The 16351-nt window shown below is 46.7% G+C and overlaps 1 protein-coding gene across 5 annotated transcripts in view; it reads right to left on the minus strand.

Moving 5' to 3' along the window:
- The window catches only part of SENP5 (SUMO specific peptidase 5), a 39679-nt gene that overhangs the window by 9625 nt on the left and 13703 nt on the right, over positions 1–16351 (minus strand). For 2 of the 5 annotated variants that reach the window (XM_052685537.1, XM_052685538.1), the window contains 4 exons: positions 14778–14915; positions 13178–13261; positions 11781–11831; positions 10570–11694 (listed from right to left, as the gene is read on the minus strand). In XM_052685537.1, the coding sequence (XP_052541497.1) occupies positions 11584–11694; positions 11781–11831; positions 13178–13261; positions 14778–14915 (384 nt within the window). In that variant the 3' untranslated portion in view covers positions 10570–11583. Of the gene's footprint in view, positions 1–10569; positions 11695–11780; positions 11832–13177; positions 13262–14777; positions 14916–15597; positions 15663–16351 lie in introns of those variants that run through there. The other 3 variants (XM_052685540.1, XM_052685539.1, XR_008207427.1) reach the window with 2 other exon arrangements.

Raw genomic sequence — 16351 nt, forward strand, 5'->3', positions numbered from 1 at the left:
CACACCTTATTTCTGTTCACAAGCAGATCATAGCCACCACGAAATTTCTCCTCGCTAGAAATTATGCAGCGAATACTTCAGCACACGCATCCCCAGCAAATTGCCTGCTGCCAGCACTGCTCTCCCTTCACAGTTGGAAATCGGAGCTGCTCTGCTAGGACACTCCCTGACACGGAGGCACCACCAGGCACTGCTGCTCAGCTTATAAATAAAAGCTCACAGTAGAATCAGCCTTACCGTGCAAATATTCATGATCATGAATTTGAAAGTCGCTTCCTATGAATACGCCGGCACCGTTTGCATTAAAACATGCTGCTTCAGCATCGCTGCTGCCAGTGTACATGTTTGCTGGAGCAGCCACAGAAAAGAAACCCAAAGAGGTCATGGAGGGAAAGCGAGCAAACGTATGGAGAAATTCAACTGCGGGGGTGGTGGTGGCTCAAGGCAGCGGTGCTGCAGAAACACAGGCGATGCCTCCATCACCCCCAGGGGCCGCAGCATGCAGGCTCACTGCACAGCACTCACTGTGACACCAATTATTGCCATACCCCCAACTTGCACGTTTTGAAGGTTTTAATTTCTCCTTAAAAAAAAAAATGTCGAAGATTTCATTATTACTTTTTTTTTTTCCAAGCACAATTCACGGTGGGAACCCAAGGAGGAGTTTTTAAGTCTCCACCTTTGTGTTTTAATAAAAAATATTTTGGAGAGGGTTTTTTTTTTTTTTTTAATGCTGGAAATATCTTCATTACATCCAGGAGGAACTAAAGGGCACGTTAATATAATTCACAGACGACACTAAATTGGGATATATTGTACATGGCAGTGCGGACTGCAAAATAATACAAAGGGCCCCAGAGAGATTGGAAACCTGGGTAGAAAATAAATGAGATTCAATTTGGAAAAATGCCGCCGATGCCTCTGGGGAAAATAATTTGAAACACAAGGAAACCTGGGAAGCGGGAACGGCTAACGGGGAGTTTGAAACAATAACAGAGAGAAAATGGGTCTGCAAAGCATTACGGGCCCCTCGAACGCCCGCTGCAGCCCGCGGAGGTTCCTGCTGCGGCAGCCAGGCCCCGAGGTGCCTCCTGTCCTGCTGGTGGCACACGGATGGCCCCAGGATGGCTCTGCGACCCACACAGCGCCGGGCTGCACCTGCATGGTGGGGCAGAGGGTCGGGGAAGGGCATCACTCTGAGAGCACCAAGAGCACGGCTGCACACAGCACTGGCAGAAAGCTGCACCGCAGGCGGGATTCCTGACCCAAGAAGGAGCGGACAGAGCTGAAGGCCAAATGCAAACGCTGTGCAAGGCACATAATCACAGAATCACAGAACTGTAGGGGTTGGAAGGGACCTCCAGAGATCATCGAGTCCAATCCCCCTGCCAAAGCAGGTTCCCTACAGCAGGTCGCACAGGTGGGCATCCAGGCAGGTCTTGAACATCTCCAGAGAAGGAGACTCCACCACCTCCCTGAGGCAGCCCTGAAGCGCTCGGCATTCTGTGAGATGGACCCCCCCATCTCTCAGCATCACATTTTTGAGAAAACAACACGGGGAGGATGAAGCACGAGCTTTGCCAAGGGACTGGGAGGCTGCCCAGCCTCCAGTTTACAAAGCAGGAAGGCAAAAGCGCTGCTGTCAGGACGAGACAGCGTGTTAGGAGCCAGAGGGAGGCACGGGCAGCCCCTCTGAACTACACAGGGCTGTGGGCAGGACCCAGCCCCAGGCAGCATCCCACAGCCACAGCACACCTCGTGCTCCTCTGCTACAAGAAGCCATCAAAGCCCATATGTATATATATATATCAGATTATAAACTCTACCCAGCAATTTTCTCCTTTTCATTAGCATTATTTACACCACAAGATCCTAAACCAACAAAAATCAATTTTGGAAGAAAGGAGGAGGAGCAGCCCGAGGATTCCTGCTTCCCACTGCTGCTCCTCCACTTCCAAATGGCATGCTCTTTGTTCAGCAGCCTGAGCATCGCACACGTATTTCAAAAGGCAGCAGTGCAAACACTTGTTACAGCACCCGTCGTTGATTCATGACCTCAGCTCATCAGGCAGCAGCGTTTGTGACACTCTGAAGTCATTTTTTTTTCCACCTTTGAAACAGGAATAAAATTCTTTAAACATTGTGTTGAACGAGCTTTGAGAAGCACGGCTTCAGAGACATCTCACCAAAGGCAATGTTTTTGTTTAGCTAAGGTTGGAATTATATAAGAGTACCCAACGACCCAAAAAGCTCTAATGGAAGAGTTACCTTCCCTCAAAGCGCTCCCAATTACATGCAATTGTTCTCTTCCCCCAGATGAGAGCTGCGGCACCGGGGCGGCAGTGAGGGCGGTTGGATGGGGCTCCCCAGGGCCCTGCAAGACATTCATCTCAGATCAGAGGGAACTTGTTTACTCTTTTCCAGGACTATTGATTTTTAGACACATCTCTCCAGCAGCTTATATCTAGTGCTCACAAGAGGGGTCCTCAGGAATTAAAGATACGGACATGAGACTCGCTCTTGAAGTCCCTGGGAAACACCAGAGGTTTGAAAAGGCATTTTCCTGCACTCGAGGACTGCCACAACACGCTGACTTTCTAATCAGCATCGAGCTTCAGCCAGCAAATATTTAAGGCAGAAGCAAAGAGACCTCAGGAATTGTGCCATGCACAGCACAACAGCAACGGCTCGCAGCCTTCTCTCGGGTCACCAGCAACCAGATAGTTCTTCTACAGAACAAAAGGCTAATGAGCTGATTCCAACCCAACATCCGCATGTCATTGTTTTTAATATAACTTGCTTCTAACTATGAGTGCGACAGAACGCACTGAAGCAAGAACCTAGGTGTAATCTATTACCTACACAAACTGAGATATGCTGCCTTCACTCAGCCTTCACGGTGTCAGGGATGTGGGCTTTTTAATGGGCTGCATAATCAGAAAGCAAGCAAGCATCCTTAACTTTCACATACAGCTTGCAGTGAGCGCCTCTGGACTGGAACAAAGGAAGAACGTATATACTTTAACGGCAGCATTTGCACACTTTGTAATGCAGAAAGCTCATCTCCTTACACCACCACTCCCCATGTACCAAACCAGTAAATGCACACCTTTGGTCTCCCATGAGATCTTTTGGAAACCCTCTTCACAGCTCCGGAGTCCCCGGACAGCCGACAAAGCGTGCCCTGCTGAGAGCAGGACCCGTCACACTCATCACCTCCTCCTCCATCACTTGGAAATGCAGAACACGCTTTGACAAGCTTCATCTCCGCATTTAGACAGATTCAAAAGTATTCTCTGTTTTTTAATTGCATGCCAATCTTCATCCAACTGCCACTCAACAAAATTCAGGTTAAAGAACATCTCAATGCTGCATTCACTTTTTTGAAAGTGAAAGAGCGGAGGTTTTGAATTAAAAAATGGAGCTATGTAATTGTTTAAATGAGCATTCCTTTCCCGTATCATCCTCCCCAGTACGAAGCAGTGCCATATTTAATGCAAGCAGCTATATTTGGTTACAAATCATATTTTAGCAATTATACTACACAGCAAGAATGAACAACTCTGTAGTTTTTAATAAAATACACATGAGAAACAGGATCTTCAATTTACATTTATTTTTATCTTGCTCATTCATGAGAAGTCATGTTCCAAACCTACTTTGTCTCATCTTTCCATCAGAGCAGAGCAGAGCAATATCTGAGCATCAGTATCTCAGGCTGAGAAGCAGCCGGTAAGGCCGGGTGGAAGGAATGGAGCTGGCATCCCCGCCCTGCAGAGGCCATGCTGTCTTCCCTTGTGATGTGTTCTACGGGCAGACCAAGTATTCCTGGTACTAAAATGGGCCCCTGAAGCCAAAATTCCTCTCCTTGCTTTAAAGCCTACCAAAAGCTCCAATTAATTCCCGCTGGCAACAGATAGGCATCTTGAATCCACTGTGCTTCAGCCCTTAATTGACTGATGTATCATTAAGGCAAGGAGGAGGGAGAGAAAGGAGCAGGGAAGGGCTGAAGAATGCAGAACGCCAGGACTACCTGGGAAACAGGCAGCCAACCCAGCAGCCCTGAGCCCAGCTCTCCTGCTGCCCTCGGTTGGCCAAGTGTTGGAAAGGGTCCCCATGCCAACACCTGCCTGAGCACAGCAGGGCTTCCCCTCTCTGCAGCCACCCCACAGCGAGTTCTCTCAGGCTTTGTAGTGAAGAATAACTCAGGAGAACACTAACCTATGTGTTTGGGACCACAGAGCACAGCTGGCTATGGACAGCAAGGCCAGAGCATGCTGCATCGTCCCAGTGTGCTGCTGAAATCTCCCAAGCCAAAGCCTTCCCCAGACCCAGAACTCCCACAGCTGGGGGGAGGATGCTGCAGACCTCTGTCAACCTGAGAAATCCCACTGGTGAAGGAGATGGGATAAAAAGGATCCAAAGGCAAAGCCGTTGCAGTTCACTTTCTGTCCACTGCGTGGATTAGCATAATTAATGAAGTATTTGGAAACTTTTAGACTAGGAAGCAATGCCACCTAGTGAAGAGGAGCAGGACGGCACGTGCCAGGCAGGGGACATCCCGGAGGGCCACTGACGGTGGGGTGAGGAGTACAGCCAGGTCCCACTGCTGTCCTGGGCTCTGGTGCCAGCACAAACCCTGGCATCCCATCCCAACCCAACCCAAGCCATCCAATCCCAACACATCCATGCTCCTACTCTCGTCAGCTGCAGAAACACACATTCAAAGACATTTTTGCTGATAAATAATTTAAAGAAAAATGCGTTTTCTGTAGGCCTTGAATTTAAATTTTCCTTCAGCAGGATCTTTTAAAGCTAGAAACTCTACTGCTCAAAAATGACAGATGGCTTTAAAATTAGAGATCAGATTATACAGGAATTTATAAAGGTATTATAGAGAAAAAGCAGCCCTGAACATTACTAAATTTAGGCTAAAGCCCAAGCAGACACTGGCAATTAAATCAGAGCTCCAAAAAATTCATGGCCCGGGGGCTGTCACAGCGTTCAGCAGCGGCCGACAGCCACAGCGCAGCCTCAAGGAGGGCAACTGCTTCCCGTTCCTGCTCAGAACCATTTTCCATTAAAAGATCCAAACCGTGAGCAAGTCAGACTCTCCACGCAAGATATTTGATGCAGCAGTTTTTGGGGCATTTTTTCCCCCTTTTTCCCCCCTAAACGAATTCCTGGTTTTGTTTAGTTATTTGCAAAACCATGTCAAGTTGCGAGCGTGTGACCACAAATCAGACAGAAGTAGCTACTGATGTGGTTTCTCCCCCCTCTACCACCAGCATTTGCCATGGTAATACAGAGCTATAAAAATAACAGTCATGATCTATAGCAAGGCAGCAGTTTGATCAGACTAAAGACTTCTGGTATGCAAGACTTCTCTACCAAAAAATGTTTCGGTCAATTTGTAAAATTGATGGGACTCCGGAGTAATCGTGCCGGAGCCAAACACTTACATGTTTGATACAGAAGGATTTTCAGCGGATTTGATGGAGGGTGGATGGAAGGGCGGCGTTCGGTTTAACGCGCACATTCCTTCTGCGAGTGCGGTGCAGATTTTGCTGGGAAACGTGCGAGAGCACAACCGACGTGGCAGGGGACACGCGGCCGGGGACACGGCGCAGGGCCGCAGAGCTGGGACGGCGCGTGCGTGACATCTGGCGGCCGCACAGCAGCCGGGGCGAGCAGAGGGCTGAGCCCGCAGCCGGGCACCTCCGGGCTGCAGGAAAAGGCGGCAGCCCCGCCAGGAGCCTCAGCGGGATCCGCGCGCTCTGATGTCAAACGATCTGCTAAAGTAATCAAACGGCGGCTCGGGGAGCTGACGGGGTGCGCTCCCTGCTTTCTAAATAGCGGCGATCCTCTCCAAGTCCGTCCCTCTAGAAATGGAGGCATCCTGTCTAGGGACAACGGGGCGTCTCAAAGAATGCTAGGTGGCCATAAATCCAAGGCGTTGCGTTTCATTAGCCCAGAGCTTTTAAAAAACTTTTTAGCTACATTTAGGCTCTAAAGTGGGAAAAAAACATTCATCTGAAGTGAGATCTAGCAGAGGACAAAACCCCAAACTCTGCCAAAAACGAAGCCCTGAAGCCTGCTCCCTGCCCCTTCATAGCAGCATTTAAAGATTGCCTTCTTATACTAATTGCGTGAGAAGCAGCAGCACTTGAGCATGCAAAACTGAAAGCAGATCTACAAAGTCAGGGCTCCCGAACAAGACAGGAATATGCTCATTGGAGGTACGCTTTGAAACTTCCCTGCAGCCCAGACTTCTTTGTTTCACAACAAACAAAACAGAAAAGCCAAGGAAGCCAGCAGCTGAAAGGTGAGCTGGAATCAGCACCGTCTGTACGAGCCTGCAGGCAGTGCTGGCAGCGGAGCAGGAGCACGCCTGTCTGCTTCTCAATAGGCTGGAGCTGTCAGAGATGCTGAGGATAAATCGTCAAGCTGCAACCGTCCTGAACAAACGTGATGCTCAGCTGAACGCTGTGCTGGGAGCTTCCTCTTTAGCTGCAGTTGCTGCCTGCATTCTGTTGACCTAAAATGCATGGACTTGAAGCAAGACAACACCCCTGTGTGCGGAGCATGGCAGTGAGCCCTGCAGAAGGCATCTCTTCCCCAGGTTTCTCTCTTGCTAATCCCAAAGGTTTCCATTAACAAGGCAGCTCCTTGTCTGTATCAAGCTCATATACCATAAACATGACCTGACCTACATTATCCAGTTAAACACATCTTATTTAAAGCTCAGTTTCCCTCCTGCCCTTCGCTCCGTGACACGTTTAACACAATGCAGTGCAGGTCCCCGATCCCCTTTCCTCCCAGCCTCTCCCCAAAGCTGCCTGGAAGGAAGCATTAGGTAAGGTTTGGAGCCTCAGCAAAGCACTGTTAGGGAGATGAGTGACCAGCAAAGTGGAAGTCAAACACAACAACTAAGAACCCCTCAGAACGTCAGGCAGGAGCTGCTTCGCACACATTCCGCTTACTTGCGTGCAGAGAAAACAAATCAGTGTATTTGAAGATATTTTACTCAGCTTGCAACAGATTCAGTTCCATGGTTTGTCACATTACATGCTCTGAAAACTAAATTCAATCCCCAAATCCTTCTAGTTGGTTACTTGTAAAATCCATTAGGTTCAGGCTCAAGCAAACCAGACCCATCTCTTTCCCTCCAGATGCCTATTACACATAAATAGTAGTTATTGTTCCTGGCAAGGTTCTAGCACCTCGTATGATTTTGTACCTTAATGGCCTGATTTCTTAGCACTTTCCAATGAAATAATATATTTAACAAGCATCCATGTTTCCTCCTCCATGATAGGATTTTTAAATTATGAATGCAATAAAGACAATGATGTTGCCAGTCTCCTGATTAATAGCTTAAAGAGTCATTCACCAAGCTTTCATTCCTCCCATTATCACAAATTCACAAGCTGTACGGCTTTGCAAAGTTCAGCAGAGACAAGATTTAACTCTGGTTACACAGCTACATCAACAAGCACTATCAGAAGAACATTAGTTTGGTATGATCTAGTGAAGCAATTTAAGTCCTACCTGTTCTGCTGACAGATCTGTGTTTTTTTAAATGCCACCTTAGTACAAAGTGTCTAACGCAAGATTTCCGCCCTTATTTATGCAATGTGTGACACCTCCAATCTTGTATGCTGTCACGGCTCAAACCACAGTGAGCTCTATCCTGGCAATGCTACGGAACAGAGAGCATCATTAGTGTACAGTTCAGAGGTATTGAACTCATCAGCTGGGGAGGCTTCTCCTTATAACACGGGCTCCAGAACAAGCTGCTACAAACATTCCCTCTGCCATCACATCAGTTGCTTTTAAAATTAAAATGAAACCAAACTGCTGAAAGAAAATAGGGTTTATGGTAAAACTTCGTTTTATTACTTCACAGGAACATGAGCTTCGTTTGATGCAAGAACACACCCACAAAACACTGTTACTGCTCAGTGGAGTTAAATCTACGCCACTTCCCAGGGTTTCAATCTTCGTGTTCACTTGAACAAAGTCACAGCAGATAATGCCAATCAAAACTCTGAGAAAGTAAGGACAGGTGAAACACCACCACACCGCAGAAGCTACCAGCCATCAGCTCCTCACACCAGCCTGGCTCAGGAACCGAAACTCGCAGGTATCACCTGCACACCCAGCTCAGAGCAGCGCGATGGCACCACGGAACCAAGGTCCATCCTCACCTCCACTCGGGGCTCGGCAGTGGGTGCTCCTATGCCCTGCAGAACCACTTCTGTTGTGTTTCTTTTTACTTAGATCAGCTGCACAGTCATTCTGAACTACAGATTAAAGCAAACAAAATGGAAACTAATCATTTATTTCCAATTGTGCTGAAGGTTTATCACAACTCAGCTAGCTTGAATTTGTCACGCGTGAGACGGAGGCTTTACCAGTTCTGGGCCTATTTGTATAATTCAGCATGGCGAGACAATCTCTTCAGAACAAGTCATGAAATTTAAGCATCAGCCAAACCTGTTCAGAGTGATTTATGAAATTCTGAATATCACATTAATGGAATTGCTAACAGCCATAACTACAGCCACATAAATGTGCCTCTCATAATAAAAACACTCTACGTAGTCCCAAATGTTTAAGAAATGGTAAAACGACTACAGATTATGGAGTCCATCTCCTTTAAGGCATCAAAGACATTCCCAAGGAGGAGTTAATTAGTCCAGTTTCACAAGATACAACATTACAGAGTCTGAGATTCTGACGGCCTGTGATTAATTTCCACCCTGCACCAACAGACTTTGCTTACATTAGCTCTGTTTTCAATTTCCCCTTCTTTTTTTCAGAGGCCTCTCACTGCTGTACTCACAGTTGGAGACTTGAGTTCAGCTTCTCTGTACTGCCCCATAACCAACTGGAACACTTGTCAGCAAACCTCTAGATGACAAGGAAGCACACAAGAAGTACTTTCCAACATGCATCTTTCCCCACCCTGTTCCCCAGCTCACCAGGCAGCGACTCAGACGTGAGCCCCCTCCCCTCCCACGATCTGGTGTACATATGCACTTGCTTCAAAGCATCAATGTTGCTGTTATACACAAAGTTCACACAAATACTGTCCTTCTATTGACGCCACCGATAAACAGACCAGGATTCAAGACTCCTGCCAGCCTCTCATACAGAAAAGACAGATTCCTCCCCATCGCTTGTGGGCACCAAAGGGTTGGCACAGGAAGCTGCGCTTCAGTTCCTGCACACAGCATCTTCCTTCAAAAGTCAGCATCTCCTCTGCTGGTACACCACCACATCTCTGGTACACCACCATATCTTCCAAGCTTCCTTAGCAACATCTTAAGTTCTGGATATAAATTCAACTTGCTTCTACAGTTTCCTTTCTGTATTTCATTCCCTTCGCAGGGAGTCTTGCCTGAGGACATGGCTTCACTTGCATGCATCCAAAGCTGGCACTGCTTTCGTGAGAACTCCTCCGTCCTCTGAGTTAAGAGTGGCAGTCTGGCTGGGTTAATTCTAACCCACATCAGCTGAACTGGTCTCACCACACGGCAGGATCAGCATTCATGCCGTTGACACAATAGCAGCGTGCAGAGATGAGAATGGCGGCACTAGCTAAAATGCTCTGGCCTAGCCCCTGAGAAACTGCATCCCCAAGCTTCAGTTTCCATGGAAGTCACCCTCCACTGCTCACAGTCACTCACCCCAAGGTGCTGCTGTTCGTGTCAGCAATACTTTTGGGAAAGACAAAGGAAAGCCATGTGCTGTGGGGTCCTCTGTACCATATGACCAGGAAATCTATGCTCGGTCACTCTAGGTCTTAAGGTTCTTTTTGATTCACTAAGTTCCCTATTTAAATTATCTAGCCAAGCGCTTCAGGCCCTCCTTATCTTGCTTAATTAAGCCAGCCCTTGCCAGCTGCCAACAAGGCGAAGTGGGAACACACCAGGCTACTGCAGAACCTCCTCCTTTAGCACAGCTCAGCATGTGCACGCTTCCATCTCCTAGCCTGACTGCACTTGGCACTCCCTCTTTTCCCCCAGCTCCCTCTGATAATCCAGGAGGGATTTACACCTGGCTCGACTCAAGCCTGAGTTAATTTGCAAGACAGCAAAGTCAGAGTGGTTTTCTTCTGTCACAAGTCAGGGCCATGGACAGACACAGAGTCAAAGCAAAGCTGTGCAACAGATGATGTGTAGTACTGAGAACAGTTTTCCTCTGGGCTCACTCTCCTAACTGGCAGAAAAATACAGCAAAGACTTCTGCTGCTGCAGCAGTCCCATACAACAGTCTCTTCAAACAGAACTGGTTTCCTTGATCAAAAAACACATCACAGTTTAGAGATCAAGGCAGAAAAACTGAAGTCTCAAGATCTACCACTCTCATTTATCCCTGCTCAGTACAATACTGCAAAGTTTAGTGCTGGATTTACAGCCTGCTGCCCCTCTGGAGCAGAACCATGATTTTTTTGTGTGTTTGTACAGCACCCACCACAAGTGCTGTTATTCCCAACCAGTCCCATCAGTGCTGCTGAACGCAAACAAAACTAGGGATGCTTGGAGACAATCAAATAGCAGATGCAGCAGAAACAAGTTAATTTATATTTGAATGAAGGCAAAAGCCAATGGGAGGTTAAAGACAACAAGCTAGAAGGGAATTCATTTAAAGACAGAGCTGAAGGGAGAGATGCAGAAATGGTACATTTCATTTCATTTCATATTGTGGAAAAACGACTCAAAGCCATCTGAGATTTAAACAGTTACAGCCAAGGATTTTATCTTAGTATCTGAACCGTGACTCTTCAGAGCCAGGTTTACAATTCTCCTCCTTAATACGCACACCATGGAGACTTCTGCAGAGCAGAGGAACGCGCCATCAACCTGACTGACTGCACATCTTCCAGCTTTTTATTACACAGACAAATGGTGAAACCTCCTTTCTGTGCAAAGGCTGCTTTTTCTCTAAGGGACAGGCTGACCAACGACAGCCAGGTAAGTGTTAGCAGAACAAACTTGAGTAGCAACTTCAGCTATTTCAAAATGGGGGGCTCCACAAATGAACTCTGTGGGTGAATATAGCCACCCTAACAAGTGGCAATTCTGTACTATTCAGCCACACCAGGGACAACAGAATAATCAAACAGGTTCTAGCTGTTCTCTTTATGGCATTGAGTTGTGTGTGGGGGTTTTTGATACATTCAAAGCATTATTGCATTAGAAAACATATCATGCATCTTTTTGTTTCCAGACAAATTCACCTGTATTTGTCATTTCTAGCTACATCTCAAAGGTGCACCAAATCTACAGCTTTATGATTTTAGTTGCATGCTTTGCCTATATGCATGCTGAGATAATAAATATTAAATACAGGAAAGAACAAAAGAGAACCAAACTGACATTAGGAATATTTGACGGCAACTCTGTTATATTCTGCCAGTTACAGAGCTTGTCAGAAAATTGAGGTAACAACAGTGGCCACACCACTCAGCTGAGAATTGCTCAAAATTCACGGGAAGTTTTCAGAAATTCAAGTAAACAAACACCAGCTGCAACTTGTCAGAAATGCCAGAGAAATTAGGTTGGCTGCATTTTATTAGTCTATTAGCTGGCGTTCACACAGCTCCTTGTAAATCCTTTTTCTCACTCGGGGCATATCTTCCTGGGAGAACTGAAAAGGCTGGTCTAAGGCGAGGCACTTGCAGTACTGAAGAAAAGGAAAAGGCTCAATTGAAACAGGACATTTACAACACAGACAATATAAGCCACTGATTGCTTGTAAAAAGCTCTTACCTGGAGCACAAAAACCCCACAGTCACTGTCATTTTTCTGTTGTGGAATGCACTAGAAGGAAAACAAACAAGAAGAGACACATTAGAACTTTACCCATTCTTTCTTTCTGTAAGTCCTGCTTCAAATCTAAAGCAGATTCTGCACAACTATTAGGTATCCTGTTCCCAGACACAACTGTTCTGCAGCACCAGTAACTGCAGTTGCAATTACATATTCCCATCCCAACTTTCACAAGGTGACTCTCAACACCTAGCTAGAACAGCACCTTACATTCAGAAAAATATATACTATTGGCCTGAAAACAAATTACAAATCTTTCTTTCAAGTTTATTTTCTTTTAGTGACCTAAGCAGAACAGCTCCTCAATTAGTTAAAATAAATGTTTGTGCAGCACTATCAGCTTTACACAGCACCAAACTGTATAAGCAAAGTCACTCAGGTCTAGAGGAAGATTATTCTCAGCACCTATGCAACAAGCAGTGGCTTTTTTCTACCAGCCACACCACAGATTCTGAAGGAACACGAAAAGTGACAAGTGGTCAGGCAGCAGCACTGACCAAGCATCCTCAAATGGTGACTTTCAACCTTATTTACTTCTCCATACTTTGATATTCTGCATCTGTTGCATTTGAAAATTATTATTTCTCATCTCCCAAATCCCCTACCTAACACAGTATAGGGAGATGAACTCTGACTGCACAGTGTGCATAAGCATGGAAGGGAATCATTCTACCATTGTAGTGTCATCTAAAAATAATCCTGTGCAATGAGGGAGTTGTTGGGAGTGCCTGGAGTGCAATGACCTGGTTTTTGGTTTTGTTTTGTTTTTTTTTAATCTTTGGAGCCATTTTGGGTTGGCTACACAAGTCTCCTATTCCTTCATTTACACTACAGACAAGTTATTGCTTTTTATTGCTGCCAGACTTTGTTTACTTGTGATCAAATGTAATGTGCTACAAACAGCCCCGGAGACTCAAGCTGCCTATCCATCCCAAATACGAAAATACAGGCAGCAGCAGCAGCACTCATCTGTCTCCTCCCAGCACAGTTCTGAAGAGTCCTTTTGGAACAAGTTAGAAAGCAGAGTCCCCAGCTCACCCTGTCCATGAGCTTGTGCCAACTTGGGCATCAGATACAGCTTTTGCTGCTTGGATATTTAATTGACCAGAGATCAAGCTCAGGTCACCAAGTTACATGCAGAAAGTATTAAAGACCTGGAGGGGGGTGGGTGAATGACAGTGCTTTAATTCCCACGTGTAACCACCTGTAGCTCCTACTGCTTTCCTCATAGTCAGCATGAAACAGTTCACTGCTTCTAAACCTGTATATTTTTTATAAGCAATCTCCTAAAATCTGCCAGAAAGTCATCCTGCAGGACGCAGGAGGCTGCCATTTACCTTTGTCACAGCAGTTTGCCAACCCTGAAGGAACTCGGGGCGATTCTTCTCTTTTGCTTCAGTCAGCAAATACTTCCGAATGTTCTTTAAAAGGAAAGATGAGAAAACAAAAACAGTATTATTCACCAGCAAAGGAACAGGAGAGAGCCATTGCCATCTTCGCTGACATCTCTGACGAGGACAAGTTTCAGGTAAGCATTAAGTATTAGGAGCTGAGCTCAGATCTACAGGTAGAGACCAACTCCTTCCACACCACCCGGGCTCCTTTTGGTCTATCAAGAGAGCCTCTAAAGCTCCTCAGCCCCACTGCATACTGCGGCCCTTGTACACAATGTCACAGTGCTCTCAGCCATATGACACACCGCACAGCTCCAGCACCTGGGCTCTCGCTCAGCTGACACCGTGGCATTCAGGATGATAGCCTTTTCCTGCCTGAATTCCAATGAAAAACACTGAGTACTGCAGCTAATCAACAAAGCTCGAGGGAGCATTTTAGTGACATACAGGAAAAAATAACCCAACACAAGAGAAGGAAGCAAGATAAATGAGCCTCTGGTCTTGGGTTAAGTAAATCCTACTTCTCTGTAAACAGGCTGGTGGTTTATAGCACAATTTAAACACACTTCAGCACACTAACATACAACTTAATGGGTAGAATACAGGAGATTTTTGAGCATTGGCCTCCTACCCCCCCAAGAAAGGGCAAAAATAGAAATACCTTACGTTCATGAGACAATTAAGAGGCATTGGAAGCTGCAGGAGAGACTGTGGGGCTGCAGAGGGACCCCTAGTTTATGCAGCAGGTTCAGAAGCCAGAGAGCACAAGGTCTCTTGCTCCCAGAACAAACACTGGCTTCACCTTCAGCAAACGCCAGAAGGAAGCCACTATCTTCATTCAGAAGTGCTGGCTGGGAACCCTCCTGGGTACAGTAATTACTGCTCTGCTGTAAGCCAACAGCTACACACAGTTTAAAGTAGAGGACTGCTACATCAAACAAGCAATTAAGTTGACAAAATTAGCTTTTGTAAGAGGTCACTGCAATTTGCTAGTCCCAACAAAAACTTCCTGACTGTTCTTCACAAGAAGGACTGATATTTTCACTCCAGTGTTCAGGTAACAATTTCAGAAGGCAGCTGGTTTACAATCGGAGGGGCTCACTCCATACTTGCGCAGAGGAAAAAAGCAACGTGCTACTAATAGCAGAGTAACAAATAAACCCCACTGGGCAGCACTACAGCACCTTCAGCCCTGTTCTCTCACCTTGGCAACCTCCCCACAAAGCACTGCAATTTGTCAGCTCCTGAAGCCACGTCCTGTAGCAGTTTAAAGACCTGCTCTCACTCTCAGACTATCTTCTTACCTACAGCTGTGGCTCTGAGCCCCTGCTCTTTGTGAAAGTGACAAGGCAGAGCAAGAAGAGGTGTGCCGGGGCACACCCAGACTATTTAGGGAACGTGCAATCTGACCTCGGCTTCCTGGTGTGGGTTCACCCCGGGACCCTCCAGGTCAACAGCAGACATGCTGCTTTTTAAAGCTTAAGGACAAACAGGATGAGGGGTTATTTCTTTAAAGAACCAGTTCAAAGCTTGTCACTCTTACCTCTACACAAAACTTAAAATGAATGCCTTGGGAATCATAAAATGAAATGATTCGGTTGGGGATGTTCACAGTAATGAGGGACCAGTGGACTTCCAGGTGAATAGGGATCAACAAGAGAGTCTTTCTGAACAAGTCCACCTGGCAAGAACAATAATCATTAGAGGATTAGAGGAACAATACACAGAAAACCATAAGACTAAACCAGTGCCCCCTCCAAAAACCCCTCATTGAAGTGGCCTTTTACACCCCCACTCTTCCAACACATTCCTTACATGCCTCTCACACGCAGCTTACAAGCAGGCACAAAAGTACATCTACAGCACTGACAGCAGCTAAGGAGCATCACGCAGCACCACAGCTAGTCACACAGCCTCTGTGGCAAAAGCCTGCCCACACTGTGCTTCAGCACCCGCACCTAAGGGGTCTCCTGCATAACGATGGGAATACAACTGAGACTCAATGTGAGTTAACTATGATTCCTCAGGAGTGCTACTCCTGCAGTATGAGCACTGCTAACTTCCACCCGAGTCATGTCACAGGCAGGTGATGCACAGAGCAGCCATGGCAAAGCCTCCAGAGCCAGCAGGCAGTGGAGCCCAACTCCCCCTGCTGTAAGATGGAAGGCAGCCGGGCTGCACGGTGCTCCAGCCAGCAGGGAAGGGGGAATGCAATGCAGATGCACGCTTCCTTCCTTGAGCTTTGTGCTGCAGCAGATGCACTGTGGCCACAGAGGCAGGCAGACAAGGGAGAAAGTCTCCAAGTACAGAAGAAGTTGATGAGATGCAACAGGCCGGCAGCCTGTGTGGCAGATGAGCCTTACGCTTTGGGAAGAGTCAAGCCAGGCCTTTCGTGATCTTCACTCCTCTCCAAAGGATTGTCTAATTGCTGGGGTTTTGGTGGTACAGTCCAGAAAATGAGAAGAAATAGAATGCTGAACAAAATGAACTCATCCTGTGGGAAGATTTCTACACTGCTTTTTTCTTTTTAAAAAAAAAAAAAAAAAGTACTGTGCAATTTGAACAGTCCATAATTGCTGCACTGCTGGTACAAGGCAGGTCGTTTGTCGGAAGGAAAAGTGTTTTTTGAATATCAGCAGGAAGCTGAAGGCACAGAAAGGTCTGAGCACTCACAGCAGCTATCAGCCTCGCCTCGCTCACAACACCATTTTGACTGTCAAGAGCATCTCCAATCCCTCCCCCTCCTGCAAAAACTGCTACCCAAGTGGATTACAGCACACTCGGCACACAGCGATCCATCATTCTCACAGAGAAGCAAGGAGATGTCAGCCAGCAGCAAGGCCAGCCCGCAAAGGAGAGCAGGAGTAAGATAAATGAACTGCCCCTCCTGCGATGTACAGCAGCAGCAGCAGAGCCTGGCGAACCAAGGGCCCTCGTGTGGGATTGCTACAGGTGTGCAGACCTGGAGAAGAGTAGGAAAAGGCAGCCACAAGCTGGAAGAGTCTGTAATTAAGAGATGTTGTACAGCAAAGATGGTGGGGATCTGGATTCATGGCAGCAGGACAGCGCAGAGCCATGGAGCTGACAAGAGCAGGACAGGGCTGAGCAGCAAACCCT

This window comes from Tympanuchus pallidicinctus, unplaced genomic scaffold (assembly GCF_026119805.1).
Source record: "Tympanuchus pallidicinctus isolate F22 unplaced genomic scaffold, pur_lepc_1.0 scaffold22, whole genome shotgun sequence".
Classification (NCBI taxonomy): domain Eukaryota; kingdom Metazoa; phylum Chordata; class Aves; order Galliformes; family Phasianidae; genus Tympanuchus; species Tympanuchus pallidicinctus.